Source organism: Candoia aspera, chromosome 2 (genome assembly GCF_035149785.1).
Source record: "Candoia aspera isolate rCanAsp1 chromosome 2, rCanAsp1.hap2, whole genome shotgun sequence".
Taxonomy (NCBI): Eukaryota; Metazoa; Chordata; class Lepidosauria; order Squamata; family Boidae; genus Candoia; species Candoia aspera.
In genome coordinates, this window is record NC_086154.1 from 166,375,222 (window position 1) to 166,390,962 (window position 15,741).

The following is a 15,741-nucleotide window of genomic DNA, read 5'->3' on the forward strand; positions in this document are numbered from 1 at the left end:
AGTTTCCTTGATTTGTCCTGATTGGAAACCGTAAAGACAGCACCATGCACCAGCCTTATTCTCAGGCAGAATAAGACACATCAGGGCAGTGCAATTTAAGCTCATGTACTTTTCTTCTGGCTCAAAACTGATGGGTTGTCCTGCACCCAAAAAGGACAAGGAGGAACCTGAGCAAAAACTGAGGCTTAAGTGGGAAAGAGAGGAAGAAAGAGGCAGCAGAAAAACTTGCAAAGGAAAGAGGAAGCCACAGAAGAAGAAGAAGAAAAAAAGGGGGGGGAGAAAAAACTTGGGGTGCAGAGGAAAAATGGTACACTATGAAACATAGGCGAGGAGGAGGGAGGCAATTGAGAGTTACACCAGAGAGATCTGGTGGAGAAAGTGCAATCGGTGTTTCTCAGACTTGGCAACTTTTAAGACAAGTAGACATTAATTCCCAGAATTCCTCAGCCAGCATGCTGGCTGGGGAATTCTGGGAGTTGAAGTCCACATGTCTTAAAGTTGCCAAGTCTGAGAAACGCTGCTTTGGATGAAGGACAGAAGCGGCTACAATGCAAACACTTCCTTAAAAAGACCACCGAGAAACCCTGCGGCGGCTACGCATGCCTCGCTGGGCGCCACGGTGCCGAGTTCTCAGCTCGCCAGGTGCTTCCCAGGGAGATCCCAGTTGCGTTTCCTCCGCTGCCGAAGGGGGGCTGAAGAGGGCGGGGCGGGCAGTGGGAGGAGAAGGTGGAGGATTCCTTTCGCTGCTGCCGCAGCAGGAGGAGGAGTCGCCGCCGCCGGACAATCTTCCTGACTGAACCGCACACGCGTACGCAGCGCCCCAGGTTGTCCTGCCGCCGAGCCGCTTGCCCGGCAGGGCGCTTGGGGAGCGTTGGCCGGCGGGGAAGCAGGAAGGAAGCCCCGCGTGCCTGGCCGGGCTGCTTGGCTGATGGCGCTGCAGCCGAACGTCCGGGACGGTAAGTTTCCCTCCGCGCTCGCTTCTTCCCAAAGCTGGCCGCTCGAGCCGCCGGGATCCGCCGCCGCCGGCCGGGCGAAGGAGGGCGAAGTTTCTCCTCCCTGGGTTGGCAGGAGGCAGCTTCCCGAAATGACGTTTGCTAGGCAGAGACAGGCTCTCATTCATTCTCGGCAGGTCCAGGCAGCCGCCCCGGGTCCCTTCCTTTTTTAGCCAAACCTTGCCGGAGGCAGCTGCAGGGAGGCAGCGGACAAAACTTCGCCGCGGGGAGCCGCGCGGCCGGAAGGGAGAGCGCCCGCTCGGAGTCCTCGTGGCGGCAGCCGAGGAGCTGCGTTTGGACTGCGGGAGCTGCGGGGAGCCGCCTTTGCTGAGTTGGAGCAGGGGGAGCGCAGAAGGCGACTTTCCACAGCTTCTGGCTTTGTTTTGGGCAGGCTCTTGCGCCCAGCCCTGCACGTGTGGTGTGTCTGTAGATGCCTTTCCCCGCTTTGGTGAAATCGTGGGCTGAAAAGAGCAAAAGGTGTGGTTGCATTTCCGAGGGTTGCCCTGCACAGAAAGAAAGCGACGTTTTTGCGCTGAATTAAACTTGAACGAAGTGACAGGGCTCAGCTCCTCCCTTGCCAAGAACCCCCGCGATCCCTTGGAAGAGTGAGAGATAAGTCTTTTTCCTGATAAAACAGACGGCTTCAGTGATGATCTTTCCAGGATATCCTGAGCTTTTAAATCCGGATTCTACTATGCTCAAATTAAAAAATGGAGAGGAAATGTTACTGAAAGCTGTGCAGCCAGGTAACAGACACTATTTTAAAAAAAAATTCCCCCCTCTACTTCTTTAAACTCAGCTAAACTTGAAACCCTGTTTTTCCTGAGTGTTTCTGGAATACAGTATTTACAGTCCTTGTTTGGTTTCTTACCTCTGTACTGCTTAAGCATTTAAAAGTTGCCAGTTTCCTTAAAGCTTGCTGTAATTTAAAGTATATTTTAAAATTATCTTTTCATTTTAGCTGAATCCTCTGACCATTTCTTATTATCTTTAATAAGCCTCTTCCCAGACACATCTCCATATAATTTTGGGCTGATCTCTTAACATCTCTCATATCATAAAATATTTCAAATATAAAAGGGAAAGCATTATTGAAGGCATTCCTTTGTATGTCATAAAGCTTATACATAGGTGAGCAAATAAGCTAATAAATATATTGAAACCTAATAATTTTTGTGGACTGATTTGCAAATCTGTCCTAAATTTGCCTTAATTAAGGCTCTCTTCTTCCAGGCAGTTTCCAGAACTCTGAATTATCAGTGTTTTGTCTACCAAGCTGGACCTTTTCAATTTGTGGCTTATAAAGTAGAGGAAAGCTTTTTCAAATTTCAAGTCTGGTAGCCCACTAGAGCTGTGCTTCTCAACCTCAGTAACTTTTAAGTTGTGTGGACTTCAACTCCCAGAATTCCCCAGCCACATGCTGGCTGAGGAATTCTGGGAGTTGAAGTCCACATAGTCCACACAGCTTAAAGTTGCCAAGGTTGAGAAATACTGCATTAGACGCTTGATAAACCTAATTCTGCTGTCTGCCTGTGGCTAAAAGTGGCACAAAGTGCCAAACTCCTGGCAGACCACAGAGCATGGCTAGTGTGGGCTCCTTATAGTCTGCCCAGTCATGTGCTACAATTTCATTTTCTCACATTCTAAGATACTTTCAACTCAGTGAATTTTAAGTACAGTGAAGTCAACACATTTATCCCTGCCCCCAGTTCTATCTTTTACCAATGGGGATGATCCAGCCAAAATTCAGCCCATTTTGATTCCATTGATTTATTGGAAGAGAGTTAAACGTGAGTTTTAATTTCTCCCACTGAAGTAAATGGGCCTTGTTTGGTTTGTTAGTTTGTATCCACTGTGTTTAGGATTTAGCAGTTTGATTCTGGGGATTGATTATTACACTAAAATAACCCTAACATATATAAGGTGCCATCTGTGGTTTATGGTTGTTGGCTGATTATTTTATTATGTTTTTATAATTTTTACGTCTGTGTTGTTCCATGTTTTTATGCTTTTATGATGCTAACCGCAGCAGCCTTTGTTGATTGTGGCAGTGTTCAAAACCAGTAAATAAACACAACCACCCACATTCCTTCCAGAAATCCACTAATCTCTCTGTGTGTGAAATTGTTCCATTTCCTTTGTGGCCCTTGGGCACCCCAAAATATAAAGTGGGCCCCTTGGACACCAAAAGTGCCAGTCCCTAATATATGGGATCACTAATTTATTTACAGTGACAAAAACCCAGACCATTTTTGTTTAATGATCTGCCTTAACAGTGAATTTTGATGCCATATGGTCTGTCACTTGATAACAGGTCTTATATTTCATGCAGTGATAGTTATGTGGCTTTTCTTACCACAGGGCTATATAGATCTTGAATGCAATCTACTGGGATTTGGGGGTGGGGACAGGGGTCTCCTTTGAAATAAATGGGAAGAGCTCAGTAAAAAATGAATGCATTTGTGCATGTCCCATTGATTTGCCATTCCCATGTTAGTTAAAGTGCCAGCTGACCAGAACAGGTAATATTATTATTGGTCCAGGCCATTAACCAACAGAGACTGAGCTGTCAGTACAATAAACCAGCATTTTCTTTAGGCCTCCAAGCCTGATATACTGTATGTGTACCTACCTATCAAGCTGTCCCCTTTTAGGGTAAGAAGATTGTGCACAGCACAGAAAAAGAGTTAATTAACGAAATAAAGGCAGAAGAGAAAAGAAAACCTAACTAAATCTGTTTAATACCAATCCCATTCACTATACCCCTCTCTCCATACCTTTTTAGCCTTGCTAAACCTTCATTATTTCTGCCACTTTTATACCCTGCTTCGTGCATCGCCTTTTGTTCTTTTGGCCTGTCATGTCCCTCTTTGAGGGGATTGCATTAACTCCATCCAACCAAGGCTTCCCTGGTTTTCCCTTTCCTCTTAACCCATTCACTCTTCCTTCATATATTTGTATTGCAGTTTGTTCCTCATTCATTCTCTCTGTAGGGCCAGATCATCTCAGCCTATTTCTTTTGTACTGGTTGCTCGGTTCTGTTTCTTACCCCATTGCTTCAGCGTTCATTCATCCTGATCCGAATTCTTCTTGTTTTATCAGATGTACTTCCTCAGTAACCTGTTCCTCCTGCATTCAGCTAACTTTTATATTTCTCCTCAAGTTCCCAAACCTCACTTTCATATAACAAAGCTGATAGAAGCCCACTACAGGTAGTCCTCGCTTAACAACCACAATAGGGACCAGAATTTTGGTCACTAAGCAATGTGGTCATTAAGGAATCTCTGACTTTTTGGTGTTAATTTTAACAATGTCTTGAAAGGTTATGTAGAATTTAATAATGGATGACAAGATGATCTTAGTAATTAAAGATCAGGTATCCTTACCTCAACCCTGAATGTAGTAATGGAAAAAAAAACTGAAATGGAATGTAACTTAAATTTGAATAATTGGGGGTTTAAAAAGAGAAATGTATAAATGTCAGCTATCCTGGGGTTGGACCATTCTGGCTTCTTAGTCAGATAACCTAGAAACACTTAGAGGCTGTACTGCCTGCTTAGAAATAACATCATGGTAATGAAGATCAACCTGGCCTCATTCATCATCAGAGATAATTGTGAGCTTGGAGCCTTCTGTAGCCAAAAGGGTGCAAGTCTTGCACAGGAGCAAAAAATAGCATAGCCTTGAAGGAATATCAGTGTTTGCAGAAGGTGCTGTAGATCTACTTAAGATAGATCTTCCCCACCTCAAAAACAGGCAAAAAACAAAACAAAACCCTTATCATGCTTAGCAGCCACAAAGTGAAGACAGAGTGTTGGGAGGAATGGAATGGAATGGGATGGGATGCCCTGAAAAAAGGCATGGCTAAGTGGCAGAAACCCTAAACCGGAATATTTCACTTTGCAACTTTGTGCAGGACTAACAGGTTGTTAATATAACAATTATCACTATTTATATACTCTTCTTAATGCTTGGAGCAATTTATTTATTTATTTAAAAGATTTACATGGCTGCCCATCTTAAGCAACTCTGGGCAGCTCACAACAATAAAACCAGTAACTATAAAACAATCATAAAACGGTAAAACAATAAAACAAAACCCCTCAACTTGATCATCCCCTTGGGCTGCCCTGCAGCAAGCTCCATTTGCCCTCATTCCATACTTTCTATCTATTCAATCCTTTTACCATCGAGACCTGGTAAAAAGCCAGGTCTCGATAACCTTCTGAAAGGCTGGGGAGGGGGGCTGCCATATCGCAGGGGGAGCATGTTCCACAAGGTAGGGGCAGCCACCGAGGTCCCACTAGGTGCCAGGATTTCAGGGAAGGGACCTGGAGCATGCCCACCCTATCTGATCTAGTGGGACCGGTAGCTATTCTTAGGGAGAGGCAGTCCTGCAAATAACCAGGTCCCATGCCACGTAGGGCTTTAAAGGTGATAACCAGCAGAACTTTAAAGGAAACTGGGAGCCAGTGCAGCTCACATAATAAAGGTGTAACATGGGTGAACCAATTTGCACCCTATACTGTGCGCACTGCTGCATTCTGGACCAGTTGTAACTTCCGAGTGGTCTTCAAGGGCAGCCCCACGTAAAGTGCATTGCAATAATCCAATCAGGAAATGACTAAGGTGTGAGTGAGCAAGGCCTCCCGGTCCAGGAAAGGGTGCAATTGGCACACAAGATGGATCTGTGCAAAGGCTCCCCAAGCCACAGTTGTCTGACGTTGACATACCACCAGATGTTCTTGCAAAAACTTCGTATAAATAGACTTACAGATTGGGAAAAGAATTGCAAGTGAAAAAAAGGGCTAAGGCTACCCCATTTGTTCATGGGCAACCTGATATTTTCCAGTAAAATTTCATATCATTGTGTGTCATTAAGGAAATTACTGTACTTCTGAACCATAAACTCACATCTGTCATGCAAAACATCATAACCAACCTCACAGGGTGCTTATTACAAATATTAAAGTAATGGAGATGAAATGCTTTGGTACTTAAGAATAAGTTTGACAATGTGATTTCTATGCCAGTACTTAAGGGTTTACCCTTAAGATTTGATAAATTCTACCAGTTCACTGTTCAGTGCTTTGAATAATTTGTATAAAAACATCACGGAAAAATACCAGAGGTTTGCTAGTACAGTTACATAGTATTCTATTATTTGTTTGTTTGTTTAATTTACAGAACTGCCCGTCTCACACTTGTGACTCTGGGCAGTGCATGCAATTAAAATAACAAAAAAAAAATAAAAAACATTAAAAAACATTAAAATACAATTAAACAGCTGAAACTGTAATAAAAGACACAACACAGGAGGGTGCATTCCAAACTTACAAACAATATAACCATTTAGCAGGCTCCATACTTCCGTGGGATCCCTAGGCCCAATGACAAAAGCAGGCTTTAAGGGCCTTCCAGAAAGATTAGGGGCCAATCTCACCTCCGGGAGAACGATGTTCTAAAGGGTAGAATAGGTTGCCATTCTATATTATGTCAGCACTGCAGTAACACAACAATGATCACTGCACTGGCACTAGAAGCAACAACCCGATCACCTGTGGTGAATAACAGTTGCTGTCAGGCAACTAGGCAGAGACCCTTAAAATGTTGATTCCTTTATTTTTCTGTGTCAGCTATATATGATGTTTGGGCTAGCAGTTTGGGAAAAACCTCTATTAGCCAGTAAGTTTTGTAGAGTTTTTCCAAAATTGCTGCAAATATATAAATTAATTTTAAAAATCAAGATAAACATAATAAAGCTAGAAAAAACACATTTACAGGGAGATTTTAGTGGGCTTTTAGCAAAGTTTTGTCTTTTCATCTTTCCATCTGCAGAAAATAGCTGACATTTCAAAATCTGGCAGATTACTACCTGTTATTTATTTAGGTACTTTCTTGAACTTCCAGATGTTAGCCTTCTGTATGTGCTAGATTCACATTATTTTAGCATTGTTGCCATATATAGTTACCTAAAACAGGAACTGCTGTATTCCACAGGGTGAGCTCAGCTTCCCTCTGTTTTTTCTAGTGCAAATGGTATGTCTATTGGTGAGTAATTCTTAGAATTGTTTTGCTTCCCTCACACTTCATCTCATATGCTTCTGCAACTTAAAGTTCATTAATTGCTGTATTTAAAACCCAGAGAGATGTGTGCAGAGTTTGGAAATTTGAAAGAAGAATGCATTCATGACAACTCATATTTCAGTTAATAACGTGAATGCTTTACGCAGTCAACTTCTGCAACAGATACATGGAACTATTTCAATTTTTTGCAGAGATTTTTCTGATGAACAGATTGTAGCAGATATTCCACACTGTTCGGATATTGCACTTTTGTACCCTTCTTGAATATAGATGCAAAAACTGAATATCCTGTAAAGTGGAAATGTGAACAGAATAGGTCTGTTGTTTCCTATTCTATGGAAATGGCTTCATATTTTTCAGCCATTTACAAAAGAAATTAGAGATCTCAATTTCAAGCCATTTTGTCAAGAATAACTCTACCAATGAGTGGGACTAATTTGAAATATATCTGTCTGGCTGTTTTTCTATCTTACAGTTGTCAAAGTATTTTGATAGCTTAGCCTACAATTTCAGATGTTGATTACCACCTTTTGCCCCTTTTCTTTGTATAGTAGAGAAAAGCATTTTTGCTTAATCAACATACAGATTTATGATCAGTAGTATTATAGTAGTATATTATTATAGTAGTAGTCTTCAAAATGAGGGCTGTTTAAATTTCCATTGTAGCTAGTTAGACAGACATGCATAAACATACTCATATGCATGCTTTTTTTTCTTTCTAATACATTTATGTGAACGAAAAGAGCATTTTTATCCGGGTAGGCCTCCATCATTCAGGAATCTAGAACAATTGTAATCTAAAACCAACAGGCCACAGCCTAATTGAGGGGTAAGGGGATTTGGAGGGGGCAAAAAGTAAACAATATGTTAAAAGAGTTTTATAAAATACCTTAATTAAATAATGTACTGTACAACATTCTTAATTATACCTGTACGATTTCCTTTATTGTGTGTAAAGAACATCTCCTCAATGGGAAAATCATCTTAAGTAAAAGCAGGCATTTTCCACAGGGTGTATAGTAGGCTAAGCAGTAATTTACTTGAATTTAGAATGATGAAAGTGAAGGGAGGAAAAAAAATATTCTGGCTTGCCCTAGCTACTATTTAGTTTAGGGTGTATATGACTGAGTTGAATGTTAAGCAGCAGTTTCTTTATGTAGTGTTTACTGCTACTACAATATATGGTACCCAAATGACCCATCTTTTGGGGAGGTCAAAATTAGAATTAATTCGGCTTTTGTAATACTTATTGAATTGTATTTGAATTGTGCATTGTGATGGATTGCTACTTCAGGCAAAGAGGCTAAAATAAGAAGGGTTTTAAGGTAGCATCAAGCAAACTTCCTTGGAATTCACAGCCATCACGGTGTTCGTCTTAAGTTGGGAAGACTGTTTTAAGGGAATTGTGTAAAACCTTGAGTCATGCAGGTCATACGGTGTATCACCTCTTTAAAATTATATAATACTTGTAGAATATCAAATAATCTAAAGTCATGCATTTAGGCCCAATGGGAGCAGTTGTGAAATTAATGGATTTCGCTCATAATAACAGTAATGAGAGGTTAAGGCTGGTCGGTACACCTTAAATGCAGTAGACCTGCCAGTCAGTAGCAAACCCTGTTGGCTTATTCTATCCTGGGCATTATTTACATCGTTTAATTTTATACTTTTATTTTATTCTACATTCCATCAGGAACAACAGTAGTGGGGGAATGAACTCTGCCAGCTGTAAATTGGCATAACTGTGGAATCTAATCCAGACTCCTTTAGGGGGGAATGAAGCATCCTTGGTTTCCCCAGATTCAAAGCTGGTTTTTCCAAAGCAGTTCTCATTTTCAGAGCTTTCGCAGTGAAACCATCACCAGGGAATGAGCAGAATTGTGCCACCAGGGCAGCTTAAACCTTGACTACAGGGCATCTCTGAGGGATATATGTGGGGGCGAGATGGGCGGTAGTACACATTCGAGAAATAAACAAACAAACAAACAAACATACATATATACATACATACATACCCCAACTCATTCCTCTTCCAGCTTTATGTTCTGAGAATTGCCATCACTCTCTTAGTTGTGCAGACACCAATAGGGCAAAGTAGGCAGAAGACCAGGCTTCAAATGCAAAATCTTTAGACCAGGGTTTCTCAACCTTGGCAACTTTAAGGTGTATGGACTTCAACTCCCAGAATTCCCCAGCCAGCATTGTATAGCTGGGAGAATTAAGGAGTGTGTGAATACTACAGGTAGTCCTTGCTTAATGACACAATTGGGAAAATAACTATTAGGACCATTAATACATAACTTCAAAAGCTGGGTATTTACCCCAGTGTTTATCTTCTTCTACAGAAATGTGTACTCCATACAGTTGTTCTGACAGAGGGTCACAGAGTGTCAAGGCGGTAATAGACAGATTTATTTTTTCTACATGAATATTTGTAAATCACGTTCTTTTTAAAAAGAGACATCTCTTAACTTCTTAAATTGAAAGTCTTAAATTTAAAAAATTCATTTTAAATTCATTGATTTTAATCCATTTCAAGTTATATAAACTAGGGTCTGTATGTGTACAAATACATAGTTACTGTTCATTACTCATTTGTCAGCTCTGGTGTTTTAGTTCATAGCTAAATTGACTTCCTGTTCTGGGAATGATGCATACATATGTTTGTTAAATGCTTGTTTGATTCATGCAAAAAGTATTTCTCCAGATACCCAACCCATTCCTGTATGTTTTCCACTGTACAAACAAAAGTACTGCTACCAGATCAAGGGATTGTGAAGGGAGGGAATACCCACTTCCTACAGATATGAAACTTATCTTTACATTGACAATTCATTTTGCAGGTTCTAGTTTCTTATTGTTTAAGATCAAAAGACTGTGGTATTCATTTAAAGATAACTCGAATGCTGCACTTTGAAGGCCCAGCAGTCTCAAGGGAATAGTTCAGCACCCCTTTAACTGAACTGTTCCATTTTTCAGGGGAAATCTTTTGCCCCAAAGTCTTACAGTCTGAATGAGGAGAGAAGCATTTCGACACTGCTGCCCCATCCATTTTCCAAACCCTTGAACACAGTAGGAAACTGATCCATGGTCCTCTTCACCTGAAGCACTGAGACATGGACCGCTCAGTTCTTTCTTGCAGCTAACGGACAGAGTATAAGAGAACAGCACTCAGACAGCGATCTATCCCTTCAGTGATCCTTGTTCATGTTATGTGAATTTGGCCTGTGGCCTTGGAACAGAAAAATAAAAGGCAGATGCAAACTGTTTTTTCTGTTGCGTTAAAGGCATCTGTGGAAGTGATGCTATTTCAGCGTTAAGTGATATTGGCTGAATCTGTAAGGTGAGTGGGGAAAGGCGGGTTTGGGCCTAGAAACCGGGAGGCAGGTTGAAGCAAGCCGGGCCACTGCAGAAATGGCCCAGTCTAAAGCTTTCCAAAGCATCAGTGTTGCATAATGAAAGATGTGTGTGTGTGTGTGTGTTTCACTGAATTTATAGGGCTGCCTCATTAAAACCATTCAACATATGAGTTTTGGATATCCTGCTATAAATTGGCTCATTTGCCAAAGACACCCAACTGTGTGGGGTCACACTGGTACCGAGCTCCTTCTGGGCACTGCAGAGACTCCCAGACAGAAATGCCCTGGGTGAGGTGAGGGAAGAGACAGAGGAGAGGATAGAAAGGAGAAGGGAAATGGGGGAGGTAGAAGGGACACGTGGGGGACAATCTGGTATTTCGGTTTTATTTTTATTTTTGGCTAAGAGTTGGAAATGTAGATAATTCCATGTTAGGAAAAGAAGAGCTCTCTGTTATATGCTCTGGCTTTATAATAGCTATCCTGATTTACTGTGCAAGCTGCTTTCTTTATGCTGAATTACAGTTGGTGTAAATAAAGTCAGTGACATGGATGTGTATTTGTGTGTTCAACAAACAACTGCCATTTGGAGCACCAGCCCTCAGTCTTCTTATAGTGGTGTCCTACTTTAAGATCCTCCTAATCTGTTGGACTATAACTTCCATAATCCGCAGCCAAAATGCAAGCTGGATGAGAATTGTGAGAACTGGGGAAGACTATATCTCTGGTATAAGAAAGTCTTTTGTATTGGCACGGGAGTACAGGGAGTCCTCATTTAGCAACCACAATTGGGACTGGCAACTTGGTCATTAAGTGAAGTGGTCGCTAAGTGAAACCACAACTGTGCTTATGATCTTACTCCAGCTTTCCTTTGGTTTACAGACCTGTGAAGGTTGTAAATGGGAGGATTGGTCACAAAGTTACCGTTCCATCACTGTGGTGACTGTGAATGGTCGCTAAATGAGGCAGTCACTGAATGAGGACTACTTGTACAGGAAACAGCAGCTTTTTAAAAATTGCTCTTTGTATTTTTTGGAATCAATGTATAGAGCAAGCAAGTAAAGAGTGCCAGAGGCTAAGAGGGCCAGTGACATCACAGACATTAGGCAAACTGTGTAATTTGAATCAAAACATGACCAACCCAAATCACAGAACTGGCATCATTTGGGTGATAATGTTACGATACGTGTGACGGAAGCATTCATGATACAATAATCTTTAGTATCTGTTTATCCTGACTGTATAGATTTGTCCAAAAAAGCAAAATGTACAGAAGATCTCCCCCTGTCAGCATAGCTCCACAGTTTGTGCAATAAATGTGCACAGCAACAACATTTTATAATGTCCTTTATAGACACACCACTTTTGGAGCCTAGAATGGAGCAGGGATGGGTACTAGCAAACTTTATTCCCTACTTATGATATACCTGCTGTGGGGAAAAGCATGTGACTCTGAGGTACTGACAGCAGGCAAGGCTGACATTATCTTGTGACTAGTGGAGAACTGACATATGTGAGGATGCCCAGTAATGGGGGATACTGGAACTTGGGAGAGAAGTTTGAAAAAAATGGCATAATTAACATTAATGCTATGCTCCTTCTTTCTAGTTTGGTTTCAGGCAAATTCAATTCCCTCAATCCAGCCATAGAGAGTAGAACAAAATGAACCACAGAGCCCAATACAGAAGGTGCAGAGGGCAATGGAAGTGAAGCAAGAGGGCTTGAAAATGTCTGTGTGCAGTGATTTTGTGGAGCACATCTGGAAGCCTGGCTCCTGCAAAAACTGTTTCTGCCCCAGAAGTTTCCACCAACTGCAGACACCACCCCTTGACCAGCAGGGCTGCAGTGAAGTCTTACGGGACTTGAATGGAACTGGAGCCAAAGCTGAGATTACACCTTTGGAGGATGAAAGTATAATTTCCTCGTCTTACTCAAAGCCAACTATTGCTGTTAAACCAACCATGATAACCTCAGATATTGCTGGCGTGTGGGCGGATGGAAACCTGAATACAGATGTCTCACAGGTAATTAATAAGGGGTGTGGTGCATTTTACAAGGTTGCTTCCGTTGTAAAATTTGCAATTGCCTTGGAGCAGTCTTAGTATTGGTTATAGCAGGACTTCTAGAAATTGGCTTCTTTCAATTTCTTGAGCCAGCAGTGAGAAATTCAGCAGTCGGTGGACCCAAAAATCTGTTTCATAATAAAATGGGAGATTCTTCAGACATTTTCAAGAGATACTAGTGAGCAAGATCTTTTTGGTTTAAAAGCAAACAGATATTTCCTGTTATGAAAAGACTTTACCTATTGCTCCCTGATCCTTTGATTCTCTAATCCAGTTGAGTTCTACCAGTGCTCTGACCTCTGAGAGTCAAATACTTTTCAGCTGGGCCCAGATTCCCTGGGGAATCCCAAAGCCATCGGTTCTATTCCCAACATTCTTTGGAATACATGAGTAGAATTCAATTTGGAAAGATACCTCCATAGAGAGAAGTGTTGATCGACACCATCAGCTCATCTCAGTTCTCCACCCCTTTGCTGGCTAATGATTTAGGTTTAAATTTCCTTGGATTGAAATATCAGAATGGCAAGCAAAATAACATGAAATGACTTTTTAAAAAATGCACACCCCATTACTACTAGGAATAGAAATGCAAAAGAACACAGATGCACAATCAGACACTGTCTCTCACCCGATCCCTTGGAAAATAGCTAAGTCTTCTAAGATTTTTGGCAATCTCACCTCAGGATTTGTATGAAAACAGCAAAATCTTGTGTAACGTTTTAGCATTCGCAGGTCTCTACTGAGATCCCACAACTTGTGGGTATTTGATGATCTTGCAAGATTGAGGACATTTAATTCAAAAAATAAGAATTTGTGGGGAAGTATATGCTACTTGGTGGGCACGGGGTCTGGTACCCCTCGCTGGCATGTCCCCTATGAGTCTAGATTTCAGCAGGGCTTCCTCTTCTTGGCAACTGTACTTTTGGGGTGCGTCATCATCATCACATTTATTACAGCCCTAAGGCCAGACACAATAAAACTACAGTAGTTGGGGTGCCTTGTTGTCCTTTTGGGAGCCTCCTAGATAGAGAAGCCTGAGAAATCAGCTCTCTCTGGGAACAATAAAATAAATTTAATGGATTTGGCAGAGAAGGCAAAACTGACTATATGGATGTGAGATAATATTTAGTTTAAATTTGTTTCTGGTAGAGAACTGCTTTTGGGCTTTTTGTTTATAACAAAAAAAATGAAGTTATAGTTTTGGATTTTGATTATTAAGTTGAAATGGACTATAGAAACAATGTTTACTATAGTTAAAATTGGACTAAGAGATTGATGTATTTTTTATGTATATCTTTATTGTAAAGAGTCAGAAGTCATTCCTTTTGTCTTCTATTTATTTCTGCGCTTTTTTAGTTTGTTTCTTTTTTCTTTAGTCTTCTTTCATCATTTTTCTATCTTTTTATGTTTTATCTATACTTATAATAAAGTTTTCATTTAAAAAAAGAGAAATCAGATCTGTCTAAACTTCAGTATTTTGGAGTAATGTGCAGGTTGAAATTTTGTTTTATTGACCTTGATAAATGTTACAACATAGCTTTCAGGTTAACAAAAAATAACAAAACATGTATATTTTAAGAGGTATTTTTATTTATTTAAATGTAATTTTTCAGGTGGATTTATAAAACGGAGTTAAGATAGTATTCTATTTATTCATTATTGGATGCATGCCAATCTTTCTGAAAATCTAGAGACCTTACAATAATAATAAAATGCAAAAAATAAAGCAACATTATAATAATTAATGTACAGGTAAAATCATACATTAAAATTAATTAGTTAATAATTAAAAGCTTGGTGGAAGAGATGTGCTTTTCCAACTTCCTAAATACTGGTAGAGTGGGGGCCAAACACATTTCCCTGGAGTGTGTTCCACAGCCTGGAAGCGATGCAGGAGAAGGCCCTTTCCCATGTACCAGATAATTGAACCATCAGGAGGAGTATGTTCAAAAGGCCTCTCCTATTGATCTGAATAGCTGGACAAGTTTACATTGGGAGATGCAGATAGTTGGACCATAAGCTGTTAAGGGCTTTATAGGATGGTAGCAACACCTTGAATCGTGCCCAGTAGGCAATTAGCAAGTGGTGCAGATCTTTTGATACAGATATCATATGATCCCTTTGTCTTGCACCAGTCAGCAGCCTAGTCACTACATTCTGATTTCCTCACAGCCACAGGAATGGGAAGAGAATTGGAGATGGAAAACAGCTGATGACTGCAAGGCTTATTCATAAAATGCTAATCTACAAGTTTACCATTGTGTCCAAATGCAATCAAATGTCTGAAATATATAGATGTAGCAGTGCCAAGTGACAGCAACATCAGGAAGAAAGAGTATGAGAAACTGGAGAAGTACCAGGGCCTGAAGGAAGAACTAGAGAGGATGTGGAAAGTGAAGGCCAACATGGTCCCAGGGGTGGTAGGGGCACTCGGGGCTGTGACCCCCAAGCTGGGAGAGGGGCTCCAACAGACCCCAGGAGCAACATTCGAGCTCTCTGTCCAGAAGAGTGCAGTGCTAGGAACAGCTGAGGTCCTGTGCAGAACCCTCAAACTCCCCGGCCTCTGGAAGAGGACCCGAGGTTGAGGAAGACACATAACACCCACAGGGGTGAGAAGGGATTTTTTATTTAATTTTTATAGAGACTTTATTCAATCATTTTAGATGAGCTCAGATGATTTTGCCTGAGTGTTGGTAAGAAGTTTCCATGCTATAAAACTATCTCATACTCAATATAGCTTTATTTTTTTAAAAAAAATGTATTTCACCTTTTCAGAAAGATGGCTTCCAAAGTGGATAACTGCAATTTTTTTTACACCAGATCATTTTTTTTTAAAGTACTTCTCTAATTAAAAATCAGCTTAATGTAATCTTTTACAATTACCTAATAATTCCAAACTTTAATACAATCTTATTTGGCGGCGGGGGGGCGGTTCCTCTTCCACATGGCAAACACCTTCAACCATCACAATTCTGATGGGAATACAAGACACCCTTTTAGGATATATCGCCCAGATTCTGCTGTCTTTCCTGGGGAATCCACTTTTCCTTTATTTACTGATCAACATTTCAGATTTGGGCTGGATTTATACATTGTACTAAAACAGACATTGAGGGACAACAGAACCATTGTGAGCTGGTTTACATGTAATGCTAAGTTATAAACCAGGCATTCCAAACTGCAGTTGTGGATATACACATTGTAAACCATGATCAAATAAACAACATGATGGCATAGCACAAT

At 40.8% G+C, this 15,741-nt stretch overlaps 1 protein-coding gene across 1 annotated transcript in view; it reads left to right on the top strand.

The window, feature by feature from the left end:
• The first annotated feature begins 865 nt into the window (after window positions 1-865).
• The window catches only part of PRAG1 (PEAK1 related, kinase-activating pseudokinase 1), a 37,568-nt gene continuing 22,692 nt past the window's right edge, over window positions 866-15,741 (top strand). Inside the window, exons 1-2 of the mRNA XM_063294764.1 lie at window positions 866-956; window positions 12,044-12,459. Coding sequence (XP_063150834.1) covers window positions 12,136-12,459 — 324 coding nt within the window. The 5' untranslated portion in view covers window positions 866-956; window positions 12,044-12,135. The remainder of the gene's footprint in view (window positions 957-12,043; window positions 12,460-15,741) is intronic.